The 18,913-nt window shown below is 37.5% G+C and overlaps 1 protein-coding gene across 28 annotated transcripts in view; it reads right to left on the bottom strand.

Annotated features, from left to right (window-relative positions):
• SOX6 (SRY-box transcription factor 6) overlaps positions 1–18,913 on the bottom strand; it is a 769,230-nt gene that overhangs the window by 37,527 nt on the left and 712,790 nt on the right. For all 28 annotated transcript variants that reach the window (XM_057299104.2, XM_057299106.2, XM_055094176.2 and 25 more), the window contains one exon: positions 10,436–10,544. In XM_057299104.2, the coding sequence (XP_057155087.1) occupies positions 10,436–10,544 (109 nt within the window). The remainder of the gene's footprint in view (positions 1–10,435; positions 10,545–18,913) is intronic.

The raw sequence follows: 18,913 nt of genomic DNA on the forward strand, positions 1-18,913 counted from the left end.
AGTAGCAGAAACTAATTATTTTTTTAAGGTTAGGGTTGAGGAATGAACAGTACTGAAAGGAGATCACTCAAGGATTTTAGAGACAATCCAATCTGATGGGCCCACCAATATTTCTTCACCCCGAGAACTGGTGAAAGTATTTGAAAAGTGCCTAATATTTCTGTGGTTTAAAGGATTAAAAACACTTTCACAGTTTCCATTTCTAATTAAAATTTTCTGCTCTTTAATGAAAACTATAGGAAAAAGCTAATCCAACAAAGGCAACCAATTTAGTCAGCTCATCTTGGAGAAAAACAGGAGGCAGTATGGCTCAGATGCCATATAGACAGATCTAGGTTTGAATTGTTGGTCTGATCTTTCCTAGCTAAGTAGCCTTGGATAAATTGTTTTCTTTCTCTAAACTGTAGCTTCGTTTTTCTATAAAAGAGAGCAATAATTTCTACCTTGCAGCATCTTTGTGAGAAATAAATGGGCATACATGTAAATTTCCTAGCACAGTGACTGGAACCCAATACCTACTCACTAAGCAGTAGTTCATTTTAGAAATAGGTAGCAGTAATAATGGCAACAGAAGTAGTAGAATGCTTATTCCAGTACCAAGAACATAGGAGGTGCTTAACTCATATGTGTTCCCTTTATAGACTTTCCTCATACCTGCGTGATGTTTGCTATATTTTACATTCTATTCTTCATGTAGTTACTAAATAAACCCATAAGTTAACTGAAGAATGCAATTTACTCCTTAATGGAGCCTCTCTTCTTCCCAAATGCTAAAAATATATTTCAAAAGGTTCTCTATGATATAGATGAAAATACAATGACTAGGCATAAGGCTCAACCGAGAAAGACCATCTCACATCTCCGCAGTTCCCATATATGGGAACAGAAATCAGACCATACTGCTCATACAGAGCCAGAAGAAAAGAAGAGACCATTATCTTGTGAACCTACAGATAGGCTTTTTTATAAAGGACTCATTGGAATTATGAAGGATTTGAATTACTGACTATGAAATTATAATAAATGGAGGGCAATGAAGTTTCAGGGACATTTGACAATTGTTTTTCTTCTTCCCCACTAACAGGTCTGTAGCTCTCCAGCATGGAGCAGCTATTATCCTGTTTATTTTGTCCCTGTGTAGGATCAACCTTCCCACAGAAGAGTCAGCTTATATTGAAGCACCATGAGCAATTTATCTACCACCAAAGTAAAAAATACATTGATACCAGTAAGCTTCAATTTGAATTTCTAATATAAATTTAAAATGATTGAACATATTTCTTATGAAATGCTTTTTTCCAGGTCTGAGACTTGGGATATTACATTTTTGTTCAGAGTTACATGCCATAGCCTATTCCCAAATGTAGCAGTTTATAGTATACAGCAAATGACGATGCATTCTTACATAACCTTTCCCCTCTGGTACTATGACCTAACTTTGGCATCATCATGTCTCAGGTGTAAATATCCATTGAACAAAAACAATTAAAAAAAAAACCCGCACTCCTAAGTGAGAGGCAAAAGTACAAGACTGATCTGTAAGGCATCAATCAGTCACAGTAGACAGTGAAAATCATACTTACTTGCATCCAGGAGGAGAGGAGGAAAGGAATTGTTTCTAGTATGCGTTTGAATGAAAACCCACCTAACACCTGCTAAGCTTTCTCACGTTATAACATGGAAAGATATCCACTTGAACATCCTCTCTGAAATAATATTAAAGAGAGCAGAGGAATAAAGTGACTAACAGATCTCCAAAAGCAACCTAACTACTGCATTTCCATTATTCTTAACCTCTCTAGTCTAAATCAGTCTTGAATGATTAAAGGTTAATGCATATTTATTTGGTGGTAAAGTCCAAATTCCTCAGCGTGGTAATCGAGGCACTCCTTAATATGGCACCCATCTATTTCTGTAGCATACTCAATTCAACAAATATTTATTAATTGCAAGTGTGTGCAAGGCTTTGTGTTGGGCTTAGTGGAGAAGACAAAGATGAAAAAGACGATTCTTCCCTTCTGGAGCTTTCCTATGAAGGTCTATCTGCTTAATGTCTGTGTCTGCTTAGATTATTCCCTCAAATGAAAGCTTTTCCTCTTCTCTTTGCTTATCCAAACCTCGGCTTATCTCCAGCCACACTTCTATCAGGTTTTCCAGAACCATTGCTGTCCACAAAGCTTCCTCCTCTAAATAGCAGTTCTTTTCTGTTTCTTTAACGATGTACTTGAACATTTAATGCCTTAAACTGCTTTGGTTTTTAGGTATACTAAGCTTGTAATCCCAACTACATTACTAGCTCTTGAAGAATATAATGTGGTCTATATTTTTTAAAAAACCTTTCCCTCCATGCCCATAACAGTATGGTGTTATGAGATAATCAGTAAATTATAACTTGGTTGAACATATGGGTAAAACTGAAGATTGGAAGGCCAGGAGTAGGGACAGATCCTGGTAAGAAAGTCCTGGTTCCTAGCACCGGAGATTCAGTCTACAGAGACCCACCTCTAAAGAGGCTGAAAATAGACAGCAGATAGTGAGTGCAGGCAGTGATAGACAAGCAGAACCAAACAAGAAGAGGAATCTAGAAGGAGATATTAAAAAACAGTCATGCATTGCTTAATGATGGGGATACCTTCTGAGAAATGAATCCTTTGGCAATTTTGTCATTGTACAAACATCATAGAATGTACTTACCAAACCTAGATGGTATAGTCTACTGTACACCCAAGCTATATGGTATAGTCCATTGCTCCTAGACTACAAACACATACAGCATGTTACTGTACTGAATACTGTAGGCAATGGCAACACAATGATAAGTATTTGTGTAATTTGTTTAAACATAGACAGGGTACAGAAAAAATATGGTATTGTATCATATATGTGGGCCATCATTGACTTAAATGTCATTAAGTGGTGCATGACTGTATAAGAACACCTTGGTTAAGAAAAGATAGGAAGTCAGTAACAGAAACTGGGGGAGGACTGGGTGGGTACTGACTCTTTGGAACAAGTTAGAAACACAGTTATCAGAACATGAAGAAAAGGAAAGGGCCAATTGATCAAAGTTTGGTCTCAATTCCAATCCTGACCTTAAACAGAGAGAATTTAAAGCACATTCATAACTAGCCTGATGCTCATTAAATCCCATTACCTTAAGGTTAGGCTGAATTCCACAGCTTGCAGGTAGAAAGTCAAGTGGCTCTTACTGCCAGGAGAGAAGAATCTGGGCAAGGTCCACAATCTCAAAAGCTACAGTCAGTCCAAATATGTCGGACAGAACTCTATCAGTCAGGGTTTAATCTAATGTGTTGGTTTATGTGAAGCAGACATACATACTGCTGAGGAAGCAAGGGCTGATTTTGCAGTCCCATCGGGAACATATGCTAGCTATCCTTGTCTTGGGTTTAATTTTCATGGTAGATAGTATTAATCTTTCATTGCTCAGTTGCTGTAGCAAGTTGGAGAAGTACAGTCATTACTCAGTATCTGAAAGAGATTAGTTCCAGGACCCCCTACAGATACCAAAATCCTCAGATGCCCAAGTCCCTTATATAAAATGGTGTAGTCCTTGCACATAACCTATGCATATCCTCCCACATACCTGAAATAATCTCTAGATAACTTATGTTACCTTATACAATGTAAATACTATGTAAATAATTGTTACATTGCATTGTTTAGGAAATAATCACATGGAAAAAGTCTGTACACGTTCAGTACAGACACAACCAGCCATTTTTTGTGTGAATATTTTTTATCTACAGTTGATTGAATCTACAGATGCAGAACTTGCAGATACAGACGGCAGACTATATTTCTATGTGATTCAGTAATGACATAGACAGTTATTTCTTCCCCAGGGTAAAGAACATTCAGTCAGAAAAGTAGATCTTTTTTTGTGGTAATTATTCACACTGCCATTGACACTTCTTTAGAAAAGGCAGCCCAATGAGAAACCAGCTATCCAGTAGGGCTAGATTCCTCACTAAAGAGAGGCTGGGTCTTTGATTGGGCTTTCTATCTTAAGCAACAATAAGCAGCAGGTTGAGTTCCTTTTATGGAGTATTAGGAAATGGAGTTATACAAGAATCTTGACATTTCACTATCTTGCCCCATCAGGACTATACATCACTTGGAGGGTTCAATGGAAATTGTTTTCTACCAACATTAAAAGTTATTTCGGAGCTTTTAAGACACAGCAAATATATTTCTTTAAGAGAAGTTTATTTGCTTGTTTAAGAGAGCTGCACTTTATATATAGTGCTGATATAAACTGGTGCACAGGATCCTCTAAAACTGTTTATATCCACAGTAAAATACATTTTTGTGATACTCATACAACAGAGTTAGTCCAGAGCCCAGGGCTTTGTGGACTCTGCTTATATCCCAGCCTGTGTGGCTGTTACTCCTTTTCACCAGGTCTTGGGCCTCCCTCACTACCCATCCTGGCCTCAGTCACCAGTCTGCTGGTTCCACAGAGATGCTATTGCCTATTCATTTCTCTGAAATGCCTGGACACCATTTTGGGTAGCTATGGAAAGCCAGACCCATATGCCCACAGCATAGCTCTAGTTAATGTTCCCTCTGATTTACCTGAGTCTTATCTTTTTACATGTATAATTTCTCATCTTTTATTCCTAGTATCTAGTAGTTGGATACCTTCTTGGGCAAAGGCATGTCATCTCTGATATAATTACACAATAATTGTATTTATTTTGATTATTGCATCATCCCTAATTGATACTTACTATACTCTAGTTGCCTTGAAGGTGAATGGTTTCAATTATATAGCAGTAAAATAATAAAGTTTTTAAAACTGTCAACTAGAAACCATCTAGACCAACTTCCTCATTGACAGATGAGAAAATTTAGGGGAAGAAAATGACTTGTCAAGGATGGAACAACCAGAATTTAAGTCTTCTAGCCCTTAAGCAAATATCTGAAGGGGTGTCAAATCAAGAAATGATAAGTTTTATTGGTAGGGTCTAGAAGTCAGACTAGAACCAATAAGTAGAAGTTACAAGAAAGTGAGGCAAATTTTAGTTATAAATTGTTAACAAACAGCTAATTGAATTAGGACGAGCCTCTCAAGAAGTGGCCAGTATTCTGTCTTCAGACTCTCAGAGGCATTTGAACAGATATAAAACGACTACTTGTCAGGGATATGAGAAGTGATTTCTTGGCCTGAATTACAGATTTGATGACCTCTCTCCTTTATTTCAAATCTGAGAATCCAAGAGTTGCAATGTGAAGCACTGTATTCTGGTAGGCTTGAACTAATGATCTTTACATTCCAAAGTATATGCAGTTAGAGCATTTAAATCCCACCCCAGATTAGGCTACAGTTTGCCTCTGCTGCCTTGAATGAGTCGTGTATCATAGAGTCAATCTTTTCTACCAGGAATAAGGATCTAGGGAGGGTAGGGGAATGAGGAAAGCTTCAACAATTTCCAAGTATATGGATCAAAGAATGAGCAGGATTTTTAAGAGAGGGCATTCATATTAAGCGGTGTGTTTTAAAGAAAAGAAGAACTATTGCAATCTCTGCTATTTGTCTTAAACAAAGAGCTTAAGCCGAAAATAAAAAAACTATCCTGAGATATAAAACTTAGAAGCAGTTGGAGCTACACACACACACACACACGCGCACACACACACACACACACAAATAAAGCTTCAGAAGGGTAAGGTCATCTTGGCTGTGTTCCAGTTCACAAATTCAGTATAAATCTATAAAATGCTTCTGAAGAAATGTGAGAGCAATAGTCCCAAAAGAGGGTATTCTTGGTACACATATCTATTTCCATTTGAATCAATGCAAAGTTTTAATGCATGGAGGACAGCACATCATTCCAGTTCTGATCCAGGGTCCAACAGTCTGGCCAAATATAATCCCTTTCAGAGCTCATCCATAAATGCTAGGCTTATCTTTCACTATGCCCCAAATCAAAATGAGGTACAACCTCCCAAAAAGGCTGGGACAGAGTAATTGATGTGAAAATTGTTTTAAAGGTGTTAGAAGAATGTTTTCTTACTCAAACCATACAGCAAAACAGAAACAAAAGAAAAGTACCCCTTTAGAAACCCCAGGTATAAGAGAAAAAAGAAACAGGATGGAAAGAATATATTTAAAAAGCCGAGTCTCAACTATTGTTGCTGGGGGAAAGGAGAGCAGAGAGAAAGAGGAGGGAGCCCATCTGTGAAAGGTAATTGGGAAATACTACTGGAGAGATCTTCTCATTAATAAAAAGAAAAGCTCAAGGAACATGAAAACTCAATTCAGCAAGTGGCACAAATACAACCTCTAAGCCATTACTCTCCTCTTTTACTTCTCTAAAAAAAAAACCCTAAATGGAACCTATGATAGATAGATCATCTTTCTGATAAGAAATTCACTCAGTGTTTTATCAAGATTCTAATAATAATCGCAGACTTGGAAAGGACCTTAGATGAAGTCAAATCCAACATACCTTTTTTAAAAGATAAAGAAACTTAAGCCCAGAGGTTCTTGTTTTTAGTCATTTAGCAAAGGAACTTCAACTCAAATCTCCCATTAAACAGGCTAGAACTCTTTCTAGTCTGTAGGCAACCTTGAAATTAGGAGAGTTGGAATAAGAATTGCACTCTTGCCTAAGCAGAATAAGAAAAGGGGAAATGCCATATGAAAAGTCCATAAAAAGTTCAACAGCTGTTCACTATTCTTAATTATATGGTGACAGACTCAACTAATCAAGCCCTCTCTTCCTTACATGTCCTACATAGGAGCTAACAAATTATGTATACTCAATACATGTTAAGACTTCAACTGCTTCAAAGTATAACAAAACCTTAAACATGTTTCCTAAGTCCCCGGCACCAATGAATTTGTAGTTTTATAAATATCATGGTGAACAAGAAATGCTGTCTTGTCACATTCAAGCCAAATAACAGCTGGACTTTAAAAATAAAATTTTGAAGGCATTTGCCTTTTATATTTTTAATTTCTGTTTTCCTTGCCTATGGTTTTGTCATATGATTTTGATGAGTGGTTAATACACATCCACAGCTGCCTCTTTTGGTGACCTTTTCCTCACTGCCTCCAGGCTCAGGGCTATGAAGCATGTCTACAAGTTGCTTACTAAGTGATATTGTCATTTTCATGGCTGGCAGACATTTTTCTGGGAAGCCTGGTGGAAGCAGGGCCTCATTTTCTGGGTTGGCTTACTTTAGTCACTTCAGAAGCCCCACAGGAGGATGGGTAGACATGGGGGGAGGGCATAGCCCCTAAATTGCTGCTCCAAAGCCAGAGGAAACCTGTATGGACTGAGGGAGAAGACATCCTGGGCCAGAGGCACAGAACTTACTTATCAACTCAGCCCGGCTAAGGAGCTCTCACTCCAAATCCTCTATACAGCACAAAGAAGTCCTGATCTTCTTAGCACTTTTCTCCATGATAATTATGTATGTACATATTTCCCTTTTAATCTTCTGTCTTTCCTCACTAGACCATATGTTTAAAGAGGTCAAGGACATCTCTGCTTTGCTGCCCATCGTTTGTTTTAAGTCTAGTTTAGGGGCTGGCACATGGTAGGCACTCAAGAAATGTTGGCTGGTTGTTTTTTTAGACCAAAGACTAAGTGAAGGAGCAAATAATTTTTTTAGTTATTCTGATACTTTAGTTTCTTCTTAATCTTACTGTTAAGGGAAATATGAAGGAACGAAGTAGAGAAAGTATCATATGTACCTGTTATCTACTCTGACTTTAATATGAAGTGTAACTCCAGCAGACTTTGCAATCAGCTCAGCCTTGAACAGATGCCAGGATATATCCTGAAGTCAGCAGAAGGCTGCTACCCATGCTAGCAGTCCTCACAGAAGCACTGCACTTCGGTCGGTATTAGAACAGGTAACTTGACTCCATTCGTGAACCCCCAAAAGCACATGAGGTCTCAATGGCAACTTCTGGGCAAGCTTCTAAAGGGAGGTTTTCACATGCTCCTTAAGCTCCTGGGCCACTACAGCCCTTCTACTATGATACTCATCAGGCACTGCTGCTATGTGTGACAGAGTAACATGAGAACTGGTGTATGGCATGACTTGCTATATTTAGGGCAGAGGAAATGGGCTGTACTGAGGAAGGTCACAAGGAGTTTGTTCAGAAAAATGAAGGGACCACGTGTTTCTGTGTAAACAGTGGGGGCAGTATGGCAGGCTGCTGGGGAGAATCTCAGCTCTACCCTTAATATGTGGCTCATAGCGAGTAATTTAATTATTCTCAGCCTCAGTTTTCTCACCTGTAAAATGGAAAAAGTAATACCTTCTTCACAATGTGTATAAGGATTAAATGAGAAAATGTGGGTAAAAAGCGTAAGACATCCTCTAGTATATAAACACTTGATAAAAAAAGTTTTCTAAAAACAAAACAGCCAGGGAAATTGGTTTCAATCTAGACAATCTAGGCATTGAATAGAATATCCAAAAATATTTATATGCAGTGTGTTTCTCTAGAGTTAAATTTTTAACTTTTTCCTCTTATATAGTTAATAACTCTGACCATGATTTTTAACTTACCAAGCACATGATATCACTAACTAGATAATGACATTACTGAGAGATAACTGACTATATTTACACCAAATATGCAGTTAAGGAAGCAAATGAAAAAGTGTGAATGACAAATTAGAAAAGTCTTTGACAGCGCGGGTAAGGTGACAGAGCTCTGTAACTACCAGTCTGTTGTCAAATAAACAGACTGAATACTCCAAAGTAATGAAAAATATTTATTTAATTACATATGGTCAACAATTTAGGTACTCTACAGTACAATCTCCCAATAAAATTGAGATGGGCCAGACCTGAAACACTTCCACAAAGGCTTTTAGGCCAGCCACAATCTCTGTGTTGCACTCGGATGGTTAACTGTGCAAGTAACATCATTTGGACTTCCTGGCTCCCTAGGCAGAGGAACCTCAACCCTTATCGGTGGAAAACCTGCACTTTTAAGTGCCTATGAAAATAATGGGCTGTTGATACACATTCTTCAAGGAAGACAGCAAGCATATTTCTGGTTTTGAGTAATCTTTATGCCTCCCTTCCTATCTATCTTCCCTCTTCTTCGTTCCTTTCCTTCCTTTCTCTTCTCTTCCCCTCCCTCCCTCCCTCTTTACTCCCATAGACACATATATATCCTAATCAGAATTTATTTTAACACCTGGTCTCCCAAACTATCATCAAACATTAGTCTTTCCTACTAGTATGAAAAATTAGCATTCTGAAAAATTTCTGAAGGGCTTCCTAATGTCTAATACTATTCATCTCTGAGTCCTCATTCCAGGGATTTCTGGGCTGCCTGGGATGGCCCCAGGCTCTCACTAAAAGCCATGCCCAGTTTAGATGCTGCTATGAAGTGTCTTCATGTGTTTTCGAGGGATTAGGGTCCTGGAAGAAACCCTGCCAGTTAAAGGGATACTAGTGAGATTCTTCCCCTTAAGCTAAAGAAGGACTTTAGCCGGGACCTGAGATGGGTGAAGTATCATGTTACTCTGAAGAGAACAAATTAATCTTCCCTGACTGGTGGGACAGATTCTGCCAAAGGAACAGCTAACGGGAAAACCAGTCTCTACTCTGTGATGACACAGTAAATAACCAGGCAACATTACTACTGAAGTGCTGACCTAACCCATAAATTGTACCCAGACTCTGGGGAGCAATTTCTGCTGATGTGCTGCTTGTGCATTTAAAACAAACAAACAAAAAGGGAAAAGAAGCGAACAGGCATTGATATTGGTGTGGGTAAACATTCTGAGAGGAAGGCTGGTCTTTCCACCCAGACTTCTGAAAGACGTTAGTGATGGTTAGTGCATAGGCACAGGCTGGGCCTTCCCCAAGCAATTATTAAGTTTATGCTAAAACTGCTGCAAACTATCATTTAATCCCCAAAATGGTTTGATTGTACCTGGGAATCACTTGATTTGGATATGCTAAATATTCTGATTTGATCATTCCACAATGTATACATGTATCAAAATCACTTTATACCCCACAAATATATACAATTATTACTTGTCAATGAAAGATAAAATAATGTTTAAAAGTCCTCCTTTCTAAGTTTTCCCTTTTTAAATACAAATGCAGTGAGATGGATGAAACACAGAATTCTGCTGTTCATTGAAATGTAGAGGATCCTTTTATTTTAAAACTTTGATGGTAACTTGAAGTACTTGGATTGCTAAGTATTCAGTAATGTAAGATCTAACTGCTTCTTAAAGTCTTCTACTATAATGCACAACATAACTTACATACATACGTAGTTGAAGAGTAACATTTCCTTTGCTTTGCCTAAGAAATCTAGCTGATGACTCCTATGAAAAACTATAAAGATCCTATATCTAGCTCAGACACACCGTTGGAAACACATGGAGCAGCAGAAAAGAGCTAGAGAAAAGCCACTCACCCTCTGCATCTTCTGGCCGAGTAAGGTCGATGACACCTGGGCCCAGTTTTCCATCTTCATTTGACTTTCCCGTTAACTGGGGCCCCAAATTCTCAAAGCGCGTTCTTTCCTAGAGGAACAAATAATCAGAGGCTTATTCTAGTTTCCAAAACAGCCACCATTTCCTTCCAGTTTCTATCTTGCTTAATGGCCAAAAGGTGAATTCAAAAATATCATTTCTGACCAATGTGGACTCTGAAAATCTTTCAGGAAGATTCCGTTGAAAGCTGTTTGTGACATGGACAGCACTGACAGCATCTAGACCATAGTACCTGTAGGGAAAGGAAAGCTGTGACAGGGAACCTGCCAGAGCTTCTATGCATATCTTCTCTCTGTCGGATTTGCTCCAGTAATCTAAAAAGAACGCAATAGAGAGGGTTGAGCCAACAATGCAAAAACCTGAAAGAGCAGTTCCTATTAAAATACACGGCTAAATTTAATGGGAGAGGAATTTTCTCATTTAGAGATCATAGTTTGCATTGGTATTCCTGGCGAAATACAAATCAGAATTTTATGCACGAGGATTTCGAAAACAAATATTTCAAAGCAGGCCAACCAGAAGATGATTGATACTACTATTTTGTCTCAGAATTTCAACTGTGATTTTCTGGGAACTGAAAAGGAGGACATCACTCCTAGCCAGCCATGGAGCCAGGAAAGTTAAATACCCCTGCTGCTTTAGGAGGGAAACCCAGAGATGTTTTACTTGTTCACCAGTTCTTCTAGGAGTAGGCGTCTGAAGCACCACAGTGAACACTCCCTCTGCAGCTCTCTGGATCAGTAGCAGAGGGGCTCATTGACCATCATTAATATGGTGTTCTTGTCTGCAGAAACACAGCTCATGTCCCCCTCTCGTCTCCTCACTACTCTCCTGACTCAAACTTGGCTTTGTGTTGTGCTTATGAATGAATGAAACCTTGTTGTTCATTACTATGAAACAATATTAAATGTCATGTCAGCTTGAATTTACAGACATGAAATAGCAGCTTCCAGCTCCGGGAATGGTTTCTGCATGTTATACTTAATGCATTATGCAGCAGTAGAGTGCTGATTGCTGTTCAGCTATTGTTCAATGACCTAGTTCTGTACTGAGCATGTTCGGCATTAGATGGAAACACTCTGAGTGTTCTCTTCTGTAAGATGTTTAGAAACTTGGAAATATTCTTAAAGAGCAAACATACAATTACTTGATAGAGTCTCTGCCTCATTTGTACAGCCTGACTACATTTGTGCTTTCTAATATGATTATTTTTGAATATCATTATATTTCTATAATTAATTCCCATCAGTCAAATTGTGCAGGAAGTCTTCCAGTTCCCCTTCGTCATGGAATATGTTGAAATCTGTGTTGGAAGAAAACACAGCATAAACCTTGCTTTAATCTACACCATTTCTATGAAAGATTTGCAACAAAAATTACAATCATGAATTTCCCTAACTGGGTAATACTCACTAGTTTAAATAGCAGTATGTAGGGAAACCTCTGAAATATGACTCTTATAAAAAACAGAATGAAAATAAAAACCAAGTTAAGTATGGTTCCCTAATATCTTCCTATGTGAAAATACTGGTGCACAAGAACAAATTAACCCAGATGCAGGACACAACAAAAAGCAACTATAAGCCTTGTGGGAGCTTCAGACACAGTCAGGGAAAGGACAGCTGCTTTTAATCAGCCAATTTCTATTTTTGAGTAGCACTTTGGTTGTCATGATGTAAAGAAAAAGAATTAAAGTGGAGATGAGTAGTACCAGGGAAAGCAAAATATTCAACCTTTGTTTTATCACATTGTTTCGCATTTCAAATATTTGCATGTGAATGCTTTCCCTATGTTAAATGCAAAAGGAGTTTTGATGTGACACCTGCAATCTTCTTGGAAGAACAACCTTTAACTGTATTTTCATAGGGGGAAAAACAACTTTCTCTGAAAATCAACAGACCGTGCTATCTATCAATATGCATATTTCAAGTATCTTTCTAGTCACTCATTCTCTTTGATTTTACTGGAAAATATTCTCAGTAAAATAAAATAAAATAAAATAAAGTTCCTGAAAGAATATCAATATTTTGACAAGGAAGGAGAAGAGGGAAAATTACATGCCATGGTTTGTAAAATCCTAAGACAACAAAGCTTACATGATAATAATATCTTTTCTTTTATAAAAAATGAAGTGCACTCACAATTCAGTAGTATCAGCTTGTTTTTAATCATAACAAAAAACATTCAGAACATTCAACAACACATTCACAGTGTCTTTGAAGTCATACATTTTTCTGACTTCATTGAAAAAAAAATCTTCTGCAGAGATACTTTCCCTTTAAAATATCAATATTTTGACAGAGTAGAAGTCAAGGAAGAATATCCCATGAAACACTTGTTAAATAGGAAGAAAATAAATCAATGATAGAAATTGTTTTGGGCAGTGGGTTGCATTTTAGATTTGGTAATATTAAGCACTTGTGTTTGAGATTAAAGAAGGACCCTGCAAAGCCATGCCCTTTCATATAAATTTCCACCTAGTCTCCCAGAAGATTTCGTTCTTTTCTTCAAAGAATAGCTCAGAATATTTATTTGCCAGCCACATAACCATAAGATAAGAGGGCCTGATGTCTACAAGTTACGTCTGGGCAGCTGAGCTAAGCAAAGATTTTACCAGTGAGGTTGAACATGAGCCTAGTAAATACAGGATGTGGACATGGGCACAGAGAGAAGTATAAAGATATTTTGGTTCCAACAAGCTTAAACTTCTGCCATTAAGCATCCATGAGCATGCCCCTATGTGGAACAAATATAGACTGTAGGTGGCAAGTTCTTAAGTCCAAATTTCCACACACTTGAACTAGCTCTCACCATGTACATACCTCCCAAGTAAGATATGTTGGAGATATAAGCAAAATACCTCAATGCTAATTTAATCCCACCCCTTCCAGGAAAACTGCCCCATCTTCATGTTGACAGTGGATTTTACATGCAGCAATGTGATCAGACACTTACTTATGCATTGTCAGTCACAAACATGCAGGCAACATAAAAGTTATTGAAAAAAAATTAAAGTCAGCTCTGCTGTGTTGTAGGACTGTTGGCTCTCTAAGTGCTTTGAAATTATGATGTATGAGGTAGATGTTGCATATTAAATAAAGATATTTAAATGATAAAGCCCCCTTTAGTGAGAGCTGATGAATGTTAAATGTTACAAGCCACAAGACGGTAGCATCCATCATCTTCACATATTATCAGAGTCAATGACGGGGCAGCCTCACTGATGACAGATAGACTGCTGCATTATTATCCCTAATTTCCAGAGTCACTGAACAAACCATTCAACTCTTCGGGCATTATTTTTAACTTTGCATTAAATTAGCAACTTTTCCCTCCCTACCATGGCAAGATTGATCAATTTTGTCTTTGCATGGGTGGAGAGAGAGAATGAATTTGGGGTAACTAAAAGAACAGAGGTTTGTTTTCATCTAGGAAAAAAATCAACTTCCTCTTACTGGCATCAAATGTAAAATTGTGATCTGGGGAAAGAACAGCAATGAAACAGTAAGCACACAATAATGGCTTTTCTTTGCACTTAGATAAAAGCTGAATTTTTGATGTGCACAGTATACTTTAATAAAATTTTATATACTATGTTTTATACACTTATTGGCTATTCCATAATAATGTGTGTGCTAACAGTAAAATTGCTCTTAAATTTATGTGTGTTATTTATACGTTCCCATGTAACAATGCTTTTTGTTGTAAAAAATATTCTGTTTATTAATGTAACTTTACAACCACTGCATCCAAGATCCGTGGTAAATTAATGACATTTTTATTATTTTATAGTGTCATTAAATTTTTACTGATCACTCCATCAAACAGAGGCAGTAAAGGCCATAATGTAAACTGGGACACTTAGATCAGGCAGCAGGAAGACATTCCATATAGTCTGAAGAAAACTGCTAGCAATAAATGATATTTATACCATCTTTAAGCATGTGAGAATACTTGGATAAGTTTGGCAAAACTGTTTCAGTAGTAGAGTGGATTGTGTACTTAAATAACAGTTTGCTTGCCAGAGAGACAAGCCTTTTTCAAACCATATGCGAAGTGACTGATTGCAGCCATCTCCTGAAAAACAACACGTGAAATGTAATGATGCACTGGGTCCCTCCCTTCTGCATTACCAAGACTGACCAGTGTGTACCAGGCCTCAAATTATTTCAACATGGTCCCCTTTGCCACAAACTGAAGTGGAAAATGGCACACGCTGAGAGAGGTTTTTTGTTTGCTGCTTTACAAACAAATATATTTCATTTAAGTACACGTCTGGTCAATGATGTGGTATATTTCATTCCAATGGTCTGAATGAGAGGTACTTTACTAACCTTTATTCAAAAGCTCATTTCTAAGGAGTGTCTGAATATGGGGGATCATTCACGGCAGCCATGGAACATACAACTAAGGGGCCATTATCTATAGCACAGCTAATACAGGTAAAAAATGATTATCTCATGTTATTTTTATGTGTAAAATGCATTATAATTATGATACTCTCTACATTGACTCTCTTAAATAAACCTAAATCTGTGTTATGAACTAATTGCCAAATACTCTATTTATGTATATATAAGACAGTAAATAAATTCTATGCTCATATAATTATGGATTTAGAAACACCTAATTTCTACAGGGGGATTCTGGTATGATTCTTTCTTAGGTAAATAAGGATTTTGCTGTTGCATCCTAAAATACATATTTAAATATTAAAGACTTAAAAATCTTTCAAATGTGTAATGATAAGGAATTTTGCAGGGAAGGTTAATACTACAGCCCCACTAATTGTGTTTTGTGTGTATTCCTAACGCAGAATTTTCTAAGAAAAATAACAAATATATGTATTATAAATAAAAGTTCTCTAAGGCCATGACAATATTCTGAGATGATATCTTATCCTCAGAGTTTCAGCTGTGTCTAGGTTATTGAGTGGAAGCTAAATAAGTCTTGTCGTTTTCATCCTAGCTCTTAGCTTCAATTTTTATGAAAGTTTGATTTCCATTTGTGTATTTTGATGTATTTCCAACCCAGGAAAACTCTTTCCTAAACTGAAAGTAAAGATTCCCCTGCAAAAGCAGCTTTCTCTTTACCCAGCTTCCCCTCCTTTCCTGTGTTCACATTGGTGCTGAGGGGTCAGTGTGATTTGTCTCACTGCTTTTCTTGCCCTTCTCTGTCCAGGCGATGATCCAGGCTTGCTGATTTTTCTTCCACATAGCCTCTTGCCCTCATCCCTCTCTCAATGCCCTCCTGCCATCACTAACTACCCCAGCACATGTCTTCATGCCTATCTCACTGCTGCAGCCTCCTTTCTGATCTGCCTGATCCTTGGCACTGTCCTCCCCAGTCCTTCTACTCACACTCTTCACTGAGTTCTACTTCATGTCTCTGATTCAAAACCTTCCGTGGCTTCCCATGTCTACTGCATTTCCTCCAAGCTCCTCTACATGGTTTTCAAGATCTTTCATACACTGCTCCCCACACACCTTTTTAAACTCAATTTTCTACAGTTCTCCTGTCATATATCCTCTGGTTGAGGTTGGCAGTGACTTGCCTTTCAATAATAATACCACGATCATCCTTCCTTCTCGTTTCTCCTTCGCCAAATCCTATTCATATGGAAAAACCCAAGTTTTCCATGAACTCTATAAACTCTCTGATCTACCTACTCTCTGCTATACAAAAAGTCTTAGTTTTGCCTACGTAATTAGCCCCTAGTTACATACTATGTTAAAGAATCGGACTTTTGGTTCATGTGCACCAGCAAGTCTCCCTCGACAACATCAAAAGATTTTTCAAGCCAGAGATTGTGTCTTAGACCTTTTCTATATATCTCACAGAACATTTAGTATTAGTGTTCATAAATACTTGCAGGTTTATATAAGGCCACATAACTAATCTAGCCACATAAATCAAAAACATGCTGCACAAGTATCTAAAAGGGCAATAATAATCAAAACAAGGAAATTCAGAAAAACACCTTAAATATTTTATAAAAGAGGTAAATAAGCAATTTTAGAAGAGCACAATAGAAAAATGCAATTTGATTATATAATGTAATGTGAAAAAGATATTTTGAGTTTAACTTGGAATTTCTGCAGATTAATACAATCCATCTTTGTGAAGTCTTCGCAAAACTCTGGCAAAAGAAGATACTACATATCATAGATGCTTGGCTTAAAAAGAAGTACACATTTCAAAATAAAAGGTTTGTTTTGTTTTGAAAGCAAGACAATGCTAAGTACAATGCTAAGAGATATTCTGTCTCTTACTCCGAATGACTTTCTTTAATTCCTTGTTCTAGACGTATCTTGCCATGCTGTGATTCTCCAGAAACATCACTTAACCAGATATGTGGTTTCCTTTTTATTGACTTAACAAACACTGTCACTTTGTTATACTTTATTTTAGATCCTTTATTATGCATTTAGTAATTTAATGAATGATCAAAAATGTAGGCTTTACACTGGAAAGCAACCACATGTACTTTTAAAGGTGATTATATTTTGAGGGAATTATTTTAGAGGTATAGGACTTACCTTCCTAGTGACATTGTGATGTTTCTAGAGTAAGTAATCATGATAATATAGACTTTGGCTGGATGAAATGAGGTTCATTATTGAACCCCATTTTTAAATAATATTTTTTCAGCTAAAGCTATTAATTTGTCTAGTTTCTCATACAGTTTTAACACCAAAATTGTGCTAGCACTTAAGAATTAGTTAAGGACTAACTGCTGTTTTCCAACTGTGTTTGCCATCACAGCATAAATATATCTACTGGTGTAGAAGCAGGGAAGAATGCCACCCACTGATCATCCACAATATGCAAAGCCCTTTCCAATGAGTACTTCCTTTAATCTCATACCAATACTACAGAGAAAATACTATTGTTATCAACCAGAAGAAGGTGAGGTTCAAAAAGAATTTTTTTATGGGTTAAGTCATTTAATCAAAATTTAGATATGTATTTGTACTGGGGTGAATTTTGAATAATAACTCTAGATTACCATGTGATCTCTCTGAGCCTGTTCCCACCTTTGTAAAATGGAATAGACAATGCTCATGCCGCAAGGGCTTAATGATTAAATGAGAGATTATACATGTGAGTGCTTTGCAAAAAATACAGCAACTCATAACATATCCACTTCTGTTAAAGATATTATTTGATGTTTGCTAAGTATCTCAAAGCTAAACTATGACGACAGTGTCCGTATCCAAAGGTCAATATCCTTTCTCCTGTATCAACAATAGAACAATACATAACCAAAGATGCTTTGCTTTTCCTTCCTTCCTTCCTTCCTTCCTTCCTTCCTTCCTCTCTCTCTCTCTCTCTTTCTCTTTCTCTCTTTCTTTTGACAGAGTCTCACTCTATTGCCCAGGCTGGAGTGCAGTGGCATGATCTCGGCTCACTGCAACCTCTGCCTCCCAGATTCAAGCAATTCTCCTACCTCAGCCTCCCAAGTAGCTGGGATTACAGTGCACACCACTACACCCGGCTAACTTTTTTGTATTTTTAGCAGAGACGGGGTTTCACCATGTTGGCCAGGCTGGTTTTGAACTCCTGACCTCAGGTGATCTGCCTGCTTCAGCCTCCCAAAGTGCTGGGATTACAGGCGTGAGCCACTGCGCCCAGTCAATGCTTTCCATTTTATCTTGGCTGCTAAGTAACTCAGAAGTAACTTTAAATCTCAACCTTAGTAACCATGTAGGAGCTGGATAATTATTCACTACTTTTAAGCACTCAAGTCTTCCTTCACCTGTATGATAAGAACCAAACTTCTCTGTAAATTATGCATGTCTTTTTATGATCTGGCTCCTGCTCCCTCATCAGCTTCATATTCTATTCACTCTAGTTTATACTCCCTGTTACAATAAAATGGAATTTCTTGGAGCTCCCTGAACTAGCTATGATATTCCAAAATCCTATGTATTTCCGAATACCACTTTTTCTTTCTAATTATGATGTCTTCCCTTCCAGACGACATCATAATTAGTCCTTTCTAAGCCTAATTAAAACATCTGCTCTGGACAAAATCCTTTGTTGACTTCCTTCCACCAGCCCTGGGAAGAATCTATCATCCCCTTTCCTCTAACACCCCTAACCCCTTTGCTCTAACACCAAATGTGGTATTCCATCACCACATTTATAGAAAAATATATATTACAATGATTGGTTTCTATGTCTGTTTCCAGTTCTCCTCAACTTGCTCCTCAAGGTACAGTATCCATGTCTTATTATCTCTATAACATAAGTGCCTCTCATGATGTTGCACATACTAGGCTCTCTGGTTGTTAATCTTGGTAATCTTGGTAAAATTGCTTCTCTTTCTTCTTTCATTTTAATTTTACTTTTAAATAAAATGCAATTATTTTCAGATCCTATTTAAAGCAGTGAAA

The sequence above is a fragment of the Pan paniscus genome, chromosome 9, assembly GCF_029289425.2.
Source record: "Pan paniscus chromosome 9, NHGRI_mPanPan1-v2.0_pri, whole genome shotgun sequence".
Taxonomy (NCBI): Eukaryota; Metazoa; Chordata; class Mammalia; order Primates; family Hominidae; genus Pan; species Pan paniscus.